The sequence below is a fragment of the Dryobates pubescens genome, chromosome 1, assembly GCF_014839835.1.
Source record: "Dryobates pubescens isolate bDryPub1 chromosome 1, bDryPub1.pri, whole genome shotgun sequence".
Taxonomy (NCBI): Eukaryota; Metazoa; Chordata; class Aves; order Piciformes; family Picidae; genus Dryobates; species Dryobates pubescens.
In genome coordinates, this window is record NC_071612.1 from 16696891 (window position 1) to 16713909 (window position 17019).

General features: G+C 39.5%; 1 protein-coding gene across 1 annotated transcript in view; it reads right to left on the bottom strand.

The window, feature by feature from the left end:
- The window catches only part of SNX25 (sorting nexin 25), an 87944-nt gene that overhangs the window by 62314 nt on the left and 8611 nt on the right, over positions 1-17019 (bottom strand). Inside the window, exons 2-3 of the mRNA XM_054161899.1 lie at positions 12203-12287; positions 3766-3982 (exon numbers count right to left, since the gene is read on the bottom strand). Coding sequence (XP_054017874.1) covers positions 3766-3982; positions 12203-12287 — 302 coding nt within the window. The remainder of the gene's footprint in view (positions 1-3765; positions 3983-12202; positions 12288-17019) is intronic.

The following is a 17019-nucleotide window of genomic DNA, read 5'->3' on the forward strand; positions in this document are numbered from 1 at the left end:
TCACATCAGTGACTATAGATCCATAGGTAGAGCGTGTCAAAGGGAATTCCCTCATACCTGACCTATTCCAAGTGGTACTTTTCTTTGATTATCCCCTGCTCCAAAATTGCTTTGTGCAATTACTGAATGTGTACCTCAAAAAAGCCATCAATATCAACATTTGCTGCAAACTTGCAATTTCATCTAGCACTTTATAATAGAAAGCAGAAGAGTAAATTTGCTTTGGTATTCCTGAAAATAAAACATTACCAACATTATAGAAATATCATTGTTTCCTTCTCATGCTGTAACTAAGTAACTCTGAGCCAGTATCTACACCTCTTCAATAATAATTCCTCATCTTTCAGGAACATGGGAACTAGGAACTAGGTGTTCAAGAGGAGATTGGACGTGGCACTTGGTGCCATGGTCTAGTCATGAGGTCTGTGGAGACAGGTTGGACTCGATGATCCTCGAGGTCTCTTCCAACCTTAGTGATACTGTGGGAACCACAGCAGTTTTGTAATACTGGACTGCCATCTATGACTAAGCTTCCAGGTTTCCCAATATAGGGTCTTCATGAAGTACCTCTTTTTCTCTAGGACAGAATTGGGACCATCTGGTAATTCTATGCATTGTGAAGACTCATTATAGTCAGTAATATTTAAAAGACTCTTGGTATTTGTGGTTTGGTATATGCTCCCAGTGTAAAGTGTTGTCTTCATTTTCCTATAGCCTGACAATGGCATGGAAGAGCTTAAAAATTAATCCTAACAGGGATGAAAGAAAAATGTTAAAAGCCAACCTCAAAGTTATCATTGACAACAATGCTCATGACATTTGCAACTTTGCAGGTTTAGGAGTAGGTTTAGCAGTACCACTGCTTCAAGGGCAAGAAACTCCAATAAGTACGCTAATTAGGAGACATGTATGACCAGGAACTTACTGATGGCAAACAAGATACATCTATCTGCTTTGAAAATAGGAAGAAAGCCAATAAATAAATCATGTTAAGAAACACCACCCACCCCACTCTCAAAAAGGGAAAAAAACCCAAACAAAGAGTTCATAAAAACATCAACAGTTCTACAGGAAATTATGTAAGGGTTCTTTCTCTTTAAATAAATAAATCATAAAAATGTTCCCTTCAGCATTGCTATTTCTTTAATTAGTCTTTCAAGAGAGAGTCTTGCAGAATCACATTTAAGTCTCAATCAGCACAATTGTGAGCTGAAGTGCACATGCAACTCATGTTAAATTACTTTCATCAGTACATTCCACACTCACTATGTGCTGTCATTAAATTGATTCTGAGAACTACAAGAACCACATGCAGGCTGCCATCTCTTCACCTGTATCACCCTCAAATCTCTAAGCTTCTTGACAGTGAAGCAGAATAAAACCTGCCTGATCTATTTGAACTTTCTAAGAAATGTATTTAACAAGCCAGCATCATAAATACACCTGAAAAAAAAGTATATACAGGGAAAAAAAAAGACCCTCTGAAAACAAACCACACCAAATCCCAAATGCAGAATAAAAAATGACAAAGCCAACACCAATACTTCCATAGATGCCATATATAAGATTAATCAAGCTAACTCTTAAAAAAGAGCTGCCTCATGCTTTCAATAAACACATGTCATCAGAGCAAGATGACACTCCTGGGATGAGGCAGTTCTAGCCCCTGGAAAGTATGCTGTCACCACAGACAATGCTGCACCCACATACCAACATTACATAACACCTTACTCGGCTCATGGTCCATCCTTTATCACATAAAATGGCACTGGAGTGCTCAGCTTGCTTATATTCTGCTTAAAGTAGCCAAAGACAGACACATGAACAAAATATAAATGAAGAAAGGGATAAAAGCTGTTCTAAACCAATAATGGCCAAATACTACCCTCCCTACCCTCCAGGATGCACTTGGCTAATAGTGTTGTAAATGTGTTCCAGACTCTGCACAACATAGGGGAAAAGCAGTTTTGGTCTGGTTTTTGTGTTTTGTTGTTTTTCCATCACACCAGTGATCTTGCTAGGTACCTCAAAAAAAATCCCTCCTTGTGAATTCACAGCCTTGCAATATGTGAAAAACAGTCAGAAGGTCCAGTTTCAATCCATACAAAATCTTAGAGGACACGGTCTCAGGCTGCGCCAGGGGAGGTTCAGGCTAGATGTTAGGAAGAAGTTCTATACAGAAGGAGTGATTGCCCATTGGAATGGGCTGCCTGGGGAGGTGGTGGAGTCGCCATTATTGAAGGTTTTCAGGAGAAGACTTGATGGGGTGCTTGGTGCCGTGGGTTAGATGTTTGGGTGGTGTTGGATTGGTTGATGGGTTGGACACGATGATCTTGAAGGTCTCTTCCAACCTGGTTTATTCTATGTATTCTATACAGTTACAGCTGTGGGGTTTGTTGGGGTTTTTCAACCTGTTATCACATTGATTTTTGATAGGATGTTTTTCATTAGAATAGAATTAACCAGGCTGGAAGAGACCTTTGAGATCATTGAGTCCAACCTATCACCCAACACTATCTAATCAACTAAATCATGGCAAGAAGTGCCCCATCCAGTCTCTTCCTAAACACCTTCAGTTAATGTAGCCTGCCTTATCCAGCACTGACTAAGGTACATTTACCTTAAAAAAGGGCAAGGGCAAGCATAATGCTTAAAAACTGTGGAGCACAATCTAGAGCTTTACTTGACCAAGGAGTTTCTACTACATTCCAGAGCTGAAAGCAAGCAATATTTGGAATCCAGTGCAATATCTACTGCAATCTGCATACATCTTAATTTTTTCTTTTCTTGAATGTAACCACCCTTTACTTTCTTGTCTTTATATCCTACACATTAGCTTACTTAAAGTCAGCATAGATACATTAACCCTATCTTCTTCTCCAGAATATAAAGTGTGAATGGCAACACACAAACCAGTCACAGGCAGAAAAGTTATCTTTCTTCTCTGGAGGGGTGTTAAAAACACATGAATGTAACTGTAGGCAAAACAACTTCATAGTATAAAATGTTTAGCTTAAATCTGAATGACCAAAACATATCCCGGTTAGGATGACAGAAACCACAGGTAAGGCCGGACAAAAGCCCCAGTTCTACAAACAATTACACAAATAATCCATTCAGATATGGGAACTGCATAGGCTAAGGGCTCCCCTTTGCAATTACAGTTTGGGCGCAACTCCCATATTAAGTGGACAGATGACCTTTCTAAGTGTACAAAGGGAGCTTTGCCAAAAAGCAAATTCATGGAATTAGCTAGATAACCTAAAGGGAGAAAGAAAATCCAGCCAACACTTTTTCCAGTAGAAAAATCTTGTTACTGCAGGTCAGGCCAATTAGAGAAACCACAAGGCTTTGTCTCCCCAAGCTAGAAGAAATGAGAAACTGAATGGAATTAACCTTGGTGCTATTTTGGGTAAGGTGCAAATACCCATCTTCGTGTCTGTTGACTGCTCTGACAGTGCCTCTCCTTTAGGTTCGTGCTGCTTGCAAGAACTGCTCACACAGCCCACCTCCTACTGTGAGCAAAGGACGCAAGGATCAAATGGAAACAGCAGTGAATCTGAACTCTGTGAAAAGGAGAGCAAATGTTTCCTTCCGCAGGTCTTACAGATGTCCTGAAGTCTGCTTGATCGCTAAAACTGGCAAAAAGCTTTACCGGTTGCCTACAGAAGTGTTATACTGTTCTTTATTTTGGTATAGAACATCTGAAATTAAAAAAAAAAAAATAAATAGAAAAACACAACCACATTGCATGGAAAATTTTACCTGGCGTTGGCTCCTTTAAGGTCACAGAAGTGTGAGAGTAAAGCTTTCACTACATCATTGCAGACAACTTTAACTACATCAATGTGACTCAGCCTCTGTCGCAGCTGCTTGGCAATCTCCCAGAAATCTTCAGATAGTAGCTGGTACAGCTGCCCTTCATCTCTGCTGAGTTGCCCATACCAGGACAGGATGTAATCTCTATAGCTGTAGTCAAATACTGAAAGGAGAAATAAAACAATAAATAGGAAGAACTACCAAAGGTGGCACACCAAAGCAGGGAGAACATAATTCTCCACCCTTCTGCTCAAAAATTAGGTAACAGGCTTTGTATGTCTGTCTTTGGGCTTTAAATTCTTGCCAAAGAAAGTAAGATTGCCAAAGCTACAGAAACCTGCACCTAACAGGTTACTGGAGGTCACTTTGCAAAGCAAAGCCTGTAAGTGGATTTGCTCAGTCAGGTTACTAGCTGCATACAAACCTCAAACTAATAACCTGTCTCTTGTCAGTGGATTTGGTTATTCAAACTGTCATATAACCTATGTCTAGGCTGCTGCAGACCAAAAGTAGCCTTCTTTACATAGGAACTCAACAGTCTCCACTCCCAAGTCACAGCTAAAAGGAGAGATGGTAAGATTTCTGGATTTCAAAAGACATACACAATGCTGAGCAACACTGCAGAAAGTACTTTATAGGATCGGAAGAGCTAGAGATAAGAGAGAACAAGCAGATTAGTGAGACAGCATGAACTTCAAAAGTGACAAGGTGTGCCAAACCGTAGCTACAAACAATAACCAAGATTACTGTAATTTTAAGTCCCATAGCAACACTACCTTCTACCATTCTGACTTGTCTTTTCAAAGTTTGTCTGCTGACAGTCTTACTGATTTTTCACTATAGCAGATGTCCATGGAGGTCAAGGAGAGAACAGGTGCATGCACAAGCCATTTTTAGCAGTTACATGAAGATGGGGGAAAAGCTGGGGTGGAAAGAGGAGTCAGTTTGCATCTATCAGAAAGATACCTGAACAAGAAGGGGGGAAATAAGTTGTGTTCCTGATAACCTGAGTAGCTTCTTCACTAGACATCCTGATTTCAGACTTCTTATGTCAAAAGTACATCTCATTTGACAGTGCAAGCCCATGCTACAAAGTATTCATGTGGCTCCACTATTTCTTACTTTCCACTTTGATAAAAGTTACTGGTTTGGCACTTCAGTAAATTACAGAAAGATCCCTTGCACTGAAGCATTGCTAAAGATCATACTGTGACAGTCTCTCATTCCACCACATTGTTGCTTTTTTAATAATTATTATGAATGTGCAGAAAAATCATGACGTTTCCAAATGCATAAACAAAAGGGGGACAAAATCTATTAAAATTATCTAGAAATTGTGTTAAAATAAATTGACAGCTTTCTGTTCAAATAATTTAGCCTAGGTAGCCTTTGTCAAGAGTTCTTACATCTAAGTGTCTGAATCCCAGTAGCAGAGAGACCGTGAATCCAAACTAAGTCTTGCTCACATTTTGGACCCAAACAACTATTTTTCTGAGAACTGTGAAAAAAAGAATACAATAGAGAGTGGCAGAAGCTAATGCAAATTTTTAAATGTTAATATGTTATATGTGCATCTTAAGTTGAGAAATGAGATATATTGGGGGGAAAAAAAATCTTTTTTGTAAAGGGATGTCCAGCCTTACATCCCTAACAGCGTTATTCCATGGGGTCAACAAGAACACAGGCAGTATCTGATCCACAGGTACAATCTAATTAAATTCTCCAAGTATTTTCAACAAGGTCACCTCAACACATGGTTGAGGGATAAGTCACTCTGAAATAAGAGATGTCACTGCCACAAAATACTTTAAGAGATAAAAAGAAAGGATATAAATAAATAGTCAATTTTCACCACAGAATTTCACCAGTGAAGTTCTACTGGAATTTGTGCTATGGCTCGTGCTGTTTTACACATTCATAAATGATCCAATACAGTATGTAAGTAACATGGAGACCAATTTTCCTGTCACTACTAAAGCAGTAGAGACAAAGACTGTGAAGGGCAACACAAAGACTACAGAGTACAGGGCAATAAAATGAAAGGTGAAATTAAGTTCCTGGGAGACCAGTTACACACATGGCAGACAAGTCTGCTTGCAGCTACAGCCCTTAGCCCAAACAGTATGCTGCAACAGCAGCACAAGTCTGACTGAGCACAGCCTCTCTTAAGAGACATGTTCCTAACCTACCATATGATATAGTCTGAACACACAAAGTTACCAGGTAAGCAATAAGAGGCATTAAAAGCCTGTTTGTAGAAGAGGGCTACCGTATCATTGCATAAGATAAATAAAGGACAAAAAAAGAATACAACCAAACAAGGAAACGCACAAAAAACACTGAAAAAACCCCATATTTCAGTGTTAGTCACTCAAGTACTACTGATTGGAAAAAAGGACTATGAGATTTAAGACTACAAGGCCTTCTCTTTCTGCATATTTAACAAGGAAAAATCTTTTTATAACATTACACTTGTTCTGGTTTTGACCACTCAAAATGGTTTAGTTGATTAGATGGTGTTGGGTGATGGGTTGGACACAATGATCTCGAAGGTCTCTTCCACCCTGGTTTATTCTATTCTAAAACACACCACACAGTAGCCAGGCTATTTCGCAGCTTTCCCTCACCATGTACCTGCAGCTTAAAGAAGTATCCTACAATTAAGAATGAAACAGCACTCAGAGGCACTGCCTATTCATACTGTTCTGTTGTCAGTGGGAGATACGAAAGAAGTTTAGAACTGAGATGTAAATCAACGTAAACAGAAGTTCCTTCTAGGTAGGGCTTAGTACTCAGTGTAGAAAGATGACTCCAAACAACTCTATTACACAGCTTTGGCAAGATGAGAAGCTATCCAAAACACAGGCAACAATTATCAGCCAATGACCATCACAGGAAAGCTATCGAAACACCATAATGTTTTTAAGTTTATTGAAATAAGACTGATGGTTGAAATAGAAACATACACGACTCCTTCGGCTGAAACTAAGGATGATTACTGAATACCTATCCTTTCAACTACACCAACAGGCTACAATGAGAATCATCTGAAAAAAATGCAGTAAAGCAGCTTATCACAGGAAAGCCACTCTAAAACCCCCACACTAGAAAGTCCACACACTGTACCACCAGCAAAAGTACAGCATGACTGAGTTAACAGATAGGCAACTCTTGAGTGGTGCAAGGTAATTAGCAACTAACTAGTAAACCTTAGGCAAACTTAATTACATAGATGATGAAAACTATTTGAAGACATCAAAATTAATGAAAGGGCTGTCTCCACATAAGCAGCAACAGCACTGCTGAAATTAGGTGATATTGGCTCCTCTGAACATATTATCCTTGCATCTCTATGGTAAAGAGAAGCAAAATCTTAAAACAAACCCACCCCCCAAAACCCCATCAACTATGATAACCTGACAACACCTACTCAAAACCTCTAGTGATAGTAGGAGTGTGAACTGGAGGATTAAACCCTCAGGAGAAGGGAAAGTCTCCTGCCTAAATGAATGCGACTTTTCAAGGCATTTTGTTGAACGGCATTTTAGATCTAGATTGCAGAAGCTGGCAAAAATGCATGGACTATACAGATACTGTAATTCTCATCAGTGTAATATTGATTAGCACTAAAGTATGGCACTAAGGAAACAGAAACACAAATGGTATTGTTTTATATCATTAGTAATAAAGTTTTATTTAACTGTGAACTTGTATAAAAGCATTCATAACATCAAGACAACTAAAAATTCCAGAGCTGTCACAGAGCAAGCAATATTGTCCTGTTTATTTTCAGACAGACTGATCACTCTAATAAAAAAGTAAAATGTTTCTTTTCAGTATCTCAGATAGATTGACACAGACACCTTTCAAAATCAAAAAAGCTTGCTTAAGTCTACATGTGGTAGAATGAAAAGCACAGTCTCATCCTTGTCGAACTGCATAACAGAAGAGGAGTTGGCTGTTAGTCACTAAGGCCTGGAATAAAAGCAACCAGATCTGACAAGTTTGCTTTCCAAATTTCAGTGAGAATGGAGGGTAAAAAGCTACTCTAAAGAGAAACAGCAGAAAGGCAAGTGAGCTGTCATAACAGAAGGTCCTTTGCTTTTTACCTATGCTTGGGTTAAGCACAGACTTCTGGCATAACTATTCAAACTCAACTTCGGGCTAACTTTTCTAACCTTCTTTGAGGAGGCAGACTTCAGGTTTTGTTGACTATGCCAGTCTGCCTGGCTCCAACAGCAGTAACAGCTGTTTTTATAACTTCCTCAGGCTTACTGAAGTTTTTTTGTCTGGCCTGGAGACTCCTGGGGAAGTCTTGGTGGTCTACACTATCATTATTATTGGAGACTTGATAGGGTGCTTGGTTGCATGGTTTAGTTGATTAGGTGGTGTTGGATGATAGGTTGTACTCGATGATCTTGAAGGTCTCTTCCAGCCTGGTTTATTCTATTCTATTCTAGTGCTACTGCTCTCATTACAGTTACTTCTAAAAAGCTTTGAGAAGACATGTTGAAGAGTTTACCAAGGCAGACCGCCAGAAAGACTATCACTTACTGCTGTTTCTCATGATGGCTAATGTAACAGTAGAGATCCCCCTCAACGCTAGGTTTCTCAGAGGCAAGCTTTCATTGTTGATGTTTAAAACACTAACCAAGATAAAATTGCTGTATTACTACTGCTTGTCAATCTGGTGAAGTTTAAATGTTATTTTAAAGTTCTTGTCTTATGTATAGATACACAATTTCCAGGACCAGAACCCACAGAAGAACATCTTCAGCACTGGTTTAGAACTTTGAAGAAAGATAAAGCCCCTGATTGTGCCACTCAGTAAAAGGTGCTCTGTTATAAACTGCCTTTGCAGTAGCTACAGAGAGAATCTGCTTATACACAAGATAATTGCTTCAGGTCAAAAGCCATCAGCCTCTTTGAAGAAATGAGAAGAGCTCTAGTGGCATGCAAATTACAAATCCCTTGCTCTCCAAGTTGCTACTTCCCATAACTGGAAAACCTGGAATAAAAGAACAAAAATGTAGAAGTAGTCATGCTGTCCACCACCTGCTGATATGAAGGTATTCTATTCCAGGTTTTTTTTTGGATGGCAAAGAAAGAACAGCCAATGTATTGAAGAAAAAAAAAAATGGAAACAGGAATGGATTACAAACTGAGCTACTGTGAACCTTCTCAGTCTTAAACTTTTCCTAGTCATTCCTAAACCAGCTCTTTTCTGAGTATCTTCAATGTTAAGTTGGAAAGAATTAGAAGTTTTATTCCTCAGCATATGGTCTTTATGCCATGCTTTGTCTAAGTCACAAACTGCATTTTCACCACAGCTTAAACCTCTCTGGACATTAAAACTGAAGTTTCTGATTTCCACAGGGCACACTACCAAGGGTTCCTTTTAAACCCCTTATACTATTTCTGCATCTCATCCTATTATGGTACCAAGAATAACTTTATTTCTGCATCCTACTCCAATATACATCTGGTTTCTATCTGATTAAAAAAAATTAGGTTCAACAACACCAAGTGCAGGGTCTCACACCTGGGCTGCGGCAAACCCAGGCACCAAATTGGCTGGGCAGTGTCTGGCTTGAGAGCAGCCCTGAAGAAGTGGACTTGGAGGTGCTGGTAGATGAGAAGCTCAATGTGAGCCGCCAGCGTACATTTGCAGCCCAGAAAGCCAACTGTGTCCTGGGTTGCATCAAGCAGCACCTGAGATGACTCAGTGCTCTTTGTGAGCTACCTTGGGTGAAAAGCTGGCTGTGAGAGCCTGTTCTGGGCTGCTCAGTGCATGGCCATATTCTGAGCCAGGATTTATCAGTCTGTGTGCAGAGGCGGCTCCACGTGCTGAGCCTGCAGCCAGGCTCAGCCTGCTTCATGTGTCCATATGGGGCTTAGAGCCCTGCTCTCTGTGGCTGAAGTGTCTGCTTCCTTCTGTGATGTCCTCAGGTCTCTTACACATTTCAGAGTGAAAGTGAGTGGTCCTTTCTGAAGGAGTCAGGTTATTGATCAGATGGGCTTGGATGATAGGTTGGACTCGATGATCTCAAAGGCCTCTTCCAACCTGGTTAATTCTATTCTATTCTATTCTATTCTATTCTAAGAGAAGAGTGGCCAGCAGATCAAGAGAGGTGATTCTCCCTCTCTATACCACTCTGGTGAGACCCCACCTGGATTACTGTGTCCAGTTCTGGAGCCCCTATTACAAGAAAGATGTGGACATGCTGGAATGTGTCCAGAGAAGGGCTACAAGGATGATCAGAGGGCTGGAGCTCCTCTCCTATGAAGACAGGCTAAGAGAGTTCAGGTTGTTCAGTTTGGAGAAGAGAAGGGTCTAACGAGACCTTATTGCGGCCTTCCAGTATCTGAAGGGGGCCTACAAGAAAGCTGGTAAGGGACCTTTTAGGGTGTTGGGTAGTGATAGGACTAGGGAGAATGGATCCAAGCTAGAGGAGTTAGGAAGAAGTTCTTCACCATAAGAGTGGTGAGACAGTGGAACACATTGCCCAGGGAGGTGGTGGGAGCCCCATCCCTGGATGCTTTTAAAGCCAGGCTGGATGTGACCCCAGACAACCTGATCTAGGGGAAGGTGTCCCTGCCTATGGCAGTGGGGCTGGACCTAGATGATCCTTGAGGTCCCTTCCAGCCCTGACAATTTTGCAAACTCTGGAAAATGAATCACATTCTTGGTAACTTTCTTTAAGCCTTACTGAATGAGGACAGAGCCAGCTGAATGATCTGCACGATAAATACCTTCGATGAAGGCAGACACATTACTCCTATGTGCAAGTAGGAGGAGGGAAGTGTAGCAGACACATTACTCCTATGTGCAAGTAAGAGGAGGGAAGTGTAGCACAACTCTGTTTCCCCCAGTATTGCACAATACCCGTTTGTCTGTCTCCAGATTACCCCACTCCCTCCAACTCTAAGATTAAGCCTTGACGTAATCTCCATAAACTCCAATGCAGGTTATCAAAGTACACATGGGAGAATACAGCAAATAACTTGCAAGTGCTTGTTTCAAACATGTAACACTTAAACTATACGACTCCTTGCACATCATCAGGAGTCCTCTAATCTCATAGATTTCAGATGAAAATGGTGCCTAAAACCAAATTATGGTCTGTTATAATAGTTCACCTTCACAGAAGTGTGAGCTAGCAAAGTGTTCTAATTTTATATTTCAGCTACCCATCCTGCTAACAGCTATTCATAAAAATAACTTCAAAAACATTACACATCCCCAAAAGTTTTCATAACACAAGCCACTTCTTTAAAACAATGATGATTTTAAAATATATTCAATGTGGAAAAAAAAAAAAGAATAAGGAAAAAACAGTGTTGCAAAGAAATCTTTAGAGGAAAAAAAATACACAGAATTGGATAAAATATTCATAAAACATTGAAGTTACATCAAATTTTATAGACCTATAGTACATAACTCCTTGTGTGTTTCCTTCTTTAAATATGCAAGCCAGTTCTCCTCCTTCTCCTCCTCCAAACTGTCTAAGTTTCAATGTAGCATAATCTTTTAAACAACAAATGAAAAAAAAAGTGTTTCAGATTCTGAATGTATCTCAAGTTCTACAACAATATTTTGCATTACCAGGAGTCAGTTGAAAAAGATATGTGCAGAAGTAGCAGCTATTTTTCATTTTAAAGACTTGTAAACAAGATATTTTAAACCTGTATGACGTTAGTTCACATTTTACAAGTACAGTGACTGTACAGTGATCCACAGATTTCATAGACTGTATCACCCAAAAATACTAATGTTGTATATTCAGTTTTCATGGCAAGAGCTGTACTAAATGAGAAGACTGCTTGCAAAAGTCTTTAGGATTTATTGGTTCAGCAAAAAAACAATCAGAAATCTTTGATGTGTTACCCTTTTATTTAATGCACGAGTATTAAGGATTCTTTTAGAATAGTATAGAATAAACCAGGTTGGAAGAGACCTTCAAGATCATTGTGTCCAACCTATCATCCAACACCACCTAATCAACTAAACCATGCAACCAAGCACCCTATCAAGTCTCCTCCTGAACACCTCTAATGATGGCGACTCCACCACCTCCCCAAGCAGCCCATTCCAATGGGCAGCCACTCTCTCTATGTAGAACTTCTTCCTAACCTCCTTAAAATATACTTCTGTAAAAAACAGGCACTGAATTAACAAAATACCAGTTAAGCTGCAAAAAATCACCACCACATTGCATACTACAGTGGATCTCTTGGAAAAACCAGGACCTTGCACTTCTATTTTGCATGAAGGAATAATCCAAGGTCATATTGCAAAATTCTGGAATATTATGCAATCGTGGTTTGCTAAGACGACAAGAGATGTTCAGTCTAAAGATCTTCTGTCCAAGGTAAAACTTACCTTCTTTCAGTGCTTTATCCATGTTGTGAGAAATGACCACTCTCCTTGATTGGACTGAATCATGGGAGCTTCCAGACCAATTACTCTGAAATTCAAAAAGAACATTCATCATAAGAGAAAGGAATAAACCAAAAACGACAGAAGAAATAAAACTGGAATTCATGGTCATCATACAGTAGTTTTGGTTCACATTCTTCTGGACTTCTTCCTTTAAGGACACTTCTGGCTGCTGCATTTTAAGCCGCTGTCCTACACAAACATTTGTCTATTTTGAAGTACAAGCTCTTGTAGTGTCCAAAACAGGTGGGTGTAGAGAGAAACATTTTTTCAGGGTTTAGACAAAAAACAAGTGATTCATCCTGTTCTTATATAGAAATGAGTATAATTCAAATCAGAACTAGAAACTGTCCCCACTGCCACCTAGCTTACTTCACTCCCCTTGATGCGAGCTCAGAGAACTCAGTATGGAGCCAGTGCTTCAGAAACATCCCAAACCCCCCAATATTCACCACACAAGGAATCAGAAAGCAGTAAAAACTTGAAATGAGGGGTTAAGGAAAAAGACTCTGCAATGTCTTTAAAATTAGTATGCCATTATTCCAGCCAATTTGCAGGCTAATAGTGTATTTTGATGTAACATGTTTTCTTCCCACTGCAGACAGATCCACGTAAAGTCTAGCATAAAACATGGCTAATGGGACACAGATAAAGGACTCTAAGCACTACCCCAACAGCAAAATATTTTCACTCTTCTTGCACCTAACACAGCATTACCACGGATATTTTCAAGGCCTCGCAGTGCCCTTCTTCCACTTACATTTAATTGTTCCAACTTTTGGGTGAGAGTAGCAATGCTCCCTAGACTTCTTCCAGTTACCACTCAGACCACAGCTCTGGTCTTTCAGACATTTTCTTCCCTCCTTAACAAAACTATTCACAGCAAGATTTCAGCACATCTGCCTCCATTTTCAGCCCCTCTTACTCATCCTCAACTACAGTTTTGGTAGTAAGGACAGAGTATTATCTGATTAGTGGAATGTTACAGATTTCAGAGCCCTCTTTTACCTGAACATGCTGCTTGTAAAAATCATACCCCATACCTGCCCTGATGGCTTCAGAAAGCATTTTTATTGTTTGGAAGAACACCTAACATGACTGTTGTAAGCCTCCAATATATCACCTCTGACTGCCAATGTTGTTGTGCCTCCTCCACGCAAAGCTGTGGTGATGCTAGTCACACAACTATTTCAGGATTTTTCTGCTTTATTTTCAGCAGGAAGTTGGATGATTCAAAACTGCAATTCAAAGAGAGGAGGAGACATTAAACATCCCAAATACATCTGAGAAGGGGATACAGAAAGTTACTCAGGTCCTTCTGTGAAGACAGCTCCTAAACATACTCCATCTTCTTTAACACTGAGGTTAGTTTGGGTGTCCTACAGGACTAATCCTTATATTAACCTGACCCATACCTGCACAGAAATAGGTAACCTCAAGCCCCTAACTTAGACATCAACAGTTGTCATTTCCACACAGTTAGCAGGAAGTGTTTTAGAATGGCCTAAAGCATCAGTAAGCATTCTTATGACCTGCTAATCAAATTACTCCTTTCCAAACCAGTTTAAACATGACCTGAGATAAGAAAGTTACCAACGTTGAATACTTGTCTGCCTACCTGCCCTAGTTCAGGACTTCTTTACAGCTGGCGGGGTGGGGGTGGGGGGGCAGCAAGAAATCCATCAGAGTGGATACATCATTGCAAGTAGCTCGCTCCACATCAGCGCAGTATGATCCAATCTACATAATTCCACAGAGCAGGAACTGATCCTTTGATCTTTCAATCTTGAACGCGTGACTAACGAGGCAAACTATTAATTAACTCAGTGAAACGCTGCCTTTTAAACACCAAGATATAAACTCACATTTCAGCCTGCAAGAATATACTTCATTGAGAATATCCTCTATAGTTGGCATGTTCGACTTCTAAAAGGCACCAGCTTTTCATTTTTAAGAAAAAGAGTAACACTGATGTTTAGCACGAAGAAGTTTAAGACAGACAAGTGATCAAAAAGAATTTAAGATCTAGAAAGTGAGTATCAGCACTAGCAATGGTGATGTTCATGCTGCATGAATAAAGCAAAGGAAGATGCACAGTATAGTGGATTTCCTGAAAAGTCTTCCGTATTCATACAACACCAGGCAACAGTTTGAGAGAGAAGCACAGAGCAAGAACCAAACCAGGTTTCAATGTTGTTCAGGAGCAAATTTTCAAGAACAGATGAGAATCTAACAATTAAATAAAAAGGAATGTTTAAATGCATTGGAGTGATGTTGGCTGGGTTAGTTCAGGCTCAAGAAAAAACAGTTCAGGGGAGACTTTACGGCTGTCTCCAACTACCAAATGAGAGTGTGCAGAGAAAAAGAGAGCCAGACTATTCTTGCAAATGGGCAGGACAAGAGGCAAGGTTGCAACACAGGAAATTCTCATTGCTTACAAGGCAAAACTATTTTAATTATGAGGCTGGTCAAGTCCCAGAATGGAGTCTGAGAGGCTACAGTCTCCATCCTTGAAGACACTCAGAATTCAGCAGGAGAAAGTCCTGAGCAACCTAGTTGGACTCGGAGCAGAAGGGTGGACTAGATGTCCTCCAAACATTTCTTCCAACCTGAAGTATCATGGTTCCTGATGATCCTTCAGAGAACTGTGAATTTAATTTAGTGACTGATAATGTATCAGATCTCAAGTTGCCTTGACCAGCTGTTCAAACTCTATTTTCCTTTCAGTCTTTTGAACTTGTATTTACGAGAAAAATAGTTTCATTAGCTTAAATTCGCTTTTAAATTCTGTTTCTGTGACAACAGTAATGCTGAATTAACTGAAGAAGCAGGTACCCCCGAGTTAGATGACAGCAAACACCTTAAAACCAACTGTAAAAACCCAGTAACACAGATTCATCAGCACCTGTGACAACAGAAGGACTTAACAAAACTCACAGTTCAAACTCCATTCTAACAGCTGAGAGAACAAAAAATCCAGCAGATTTCACTGGAAGATTTTATTCTCACCTCAAGTCAGATGGAGGGTGTATATGCAAGGAACAGGAACAGCCAGAAAACTTAAGACTTGAATGTTTTCACATCTTTCTTCATGTCGCTCATCTAAAGGAAAATGGTGCTACATTTCGTGAAACAGTTGGCAAAGTCCTGACTGAGCCAAAGATATTCATAAATGGATTTAACACAGACAAGACTCAAGCCTAGATGCTCTTTTACACTGATTAAAACCCACTATGTTTCCATTAATCCTGACCTGCAATATCACAAGCAGGGGCGGGGCGGGAGGGGAGATCAAATCAGGATCCACTCCTTTCAGTTTATTGTTTAAGAATGACAGAAATCAGACAAAGTCAAGCTTGACAAAATGACTTTAAAGGGTATAGGCAGAGCACATTTGGAAAGCACATGCAAAGAATGAGGTTGCTAACACACACAGAGGACTGTTTCCTGGAACAGTTCAAGTTTTCCCCAATTTTGACTTTGTTTGCAAGCTAAAAAAGTAAAAAGGATGTGTGTGCTTCCTGGAAACTTCTGAATGATATGAATTGTTTGATACTTTTAAGAAAGAAAGATGCAGAAAACAGTCTAGAAAGCCTAGGAAAAGAAACCCAAGGCTGCACTGAGCCTGAAATTCTGTCTTTGGTTCAGTCTTCTATAGATGCAAAACCTAAGACAGCGTCATCCATGGTTTAAACAATTTAAATAATTCTAAATCAGTTTTGAAGAAAACAATAGATGTCAAATAATAAAGAATTCTCAAGGTGTATCAACAACTACACTGAACAAACAGCAAAGCACAGAGAATACAGGAATATCTTCCACTATCAAGAAATCCATCTGCAACGCTAACTCATCAAAAGCAATCAAACACCAGGCACGTGCTACAGGCACACCACACACAGACCTACATTGCCATGGAATTAAAGCCAGAAGCAAGGAAAAATTAACAATTATTTCTATTACATTAACTCAATGTCAACAAAACTAGAACTGAGCTCAGGACAGATTCCCCAATATAAATGGGCATTGTGCATAAGACATTTGGCTTAATCACTGATGTAAGAGGCAAAAACGTCATCTAATTCAGCATACAAGAACCACCCAGTTACTCATAGCTACTTGCTTCACCCACTACTGCTCTACTAACTTTCTTCTTGTCTTTGTAAAAAAAAAAATACATTAACGCCAAATTGGACTTTGATGATAGAGAGGCACAGTTTCATGTAACACTTCACTGAATGCTCCACAAATTCATCTTTAACCCATTCAGGTAGAAGGAGTAGTTAGTATTACTTCAATTTATGAAGCAATAATAACATTTCTATTCACAAGAGTTAGTATTTTTAATTAATACCTATAGTTCTATTTAAGATTACAAAGCAAGTATGTATGCCTCACATTAAGCAGTAATCTACATACATTAAGGGATACCATAATCACCAATCTAAAAATCAGCGTAATAGGGTTAGCATATTTCAAGTGCATTAAGCATCATTAACTCAGTAACTATTTTATAATATTAGCATATCTTACTTCCACTAACAGCAGCTTCTAGAACATGTAAGCCACACTTATGACATGGGAATCTTCTATCTTAAATGTACAGTGTTCAAAAACCAATAAAACTGCTGCAATATAAAAACATTATAATCAGGGCAGAACTACCTTCAACTGAGATTTCATGTAATACTAGACAGATAAAAATATGAAAATGAAGCTTTTCTTAGCTAACACTTTCATTCCCATCAGCACAGCTAAGA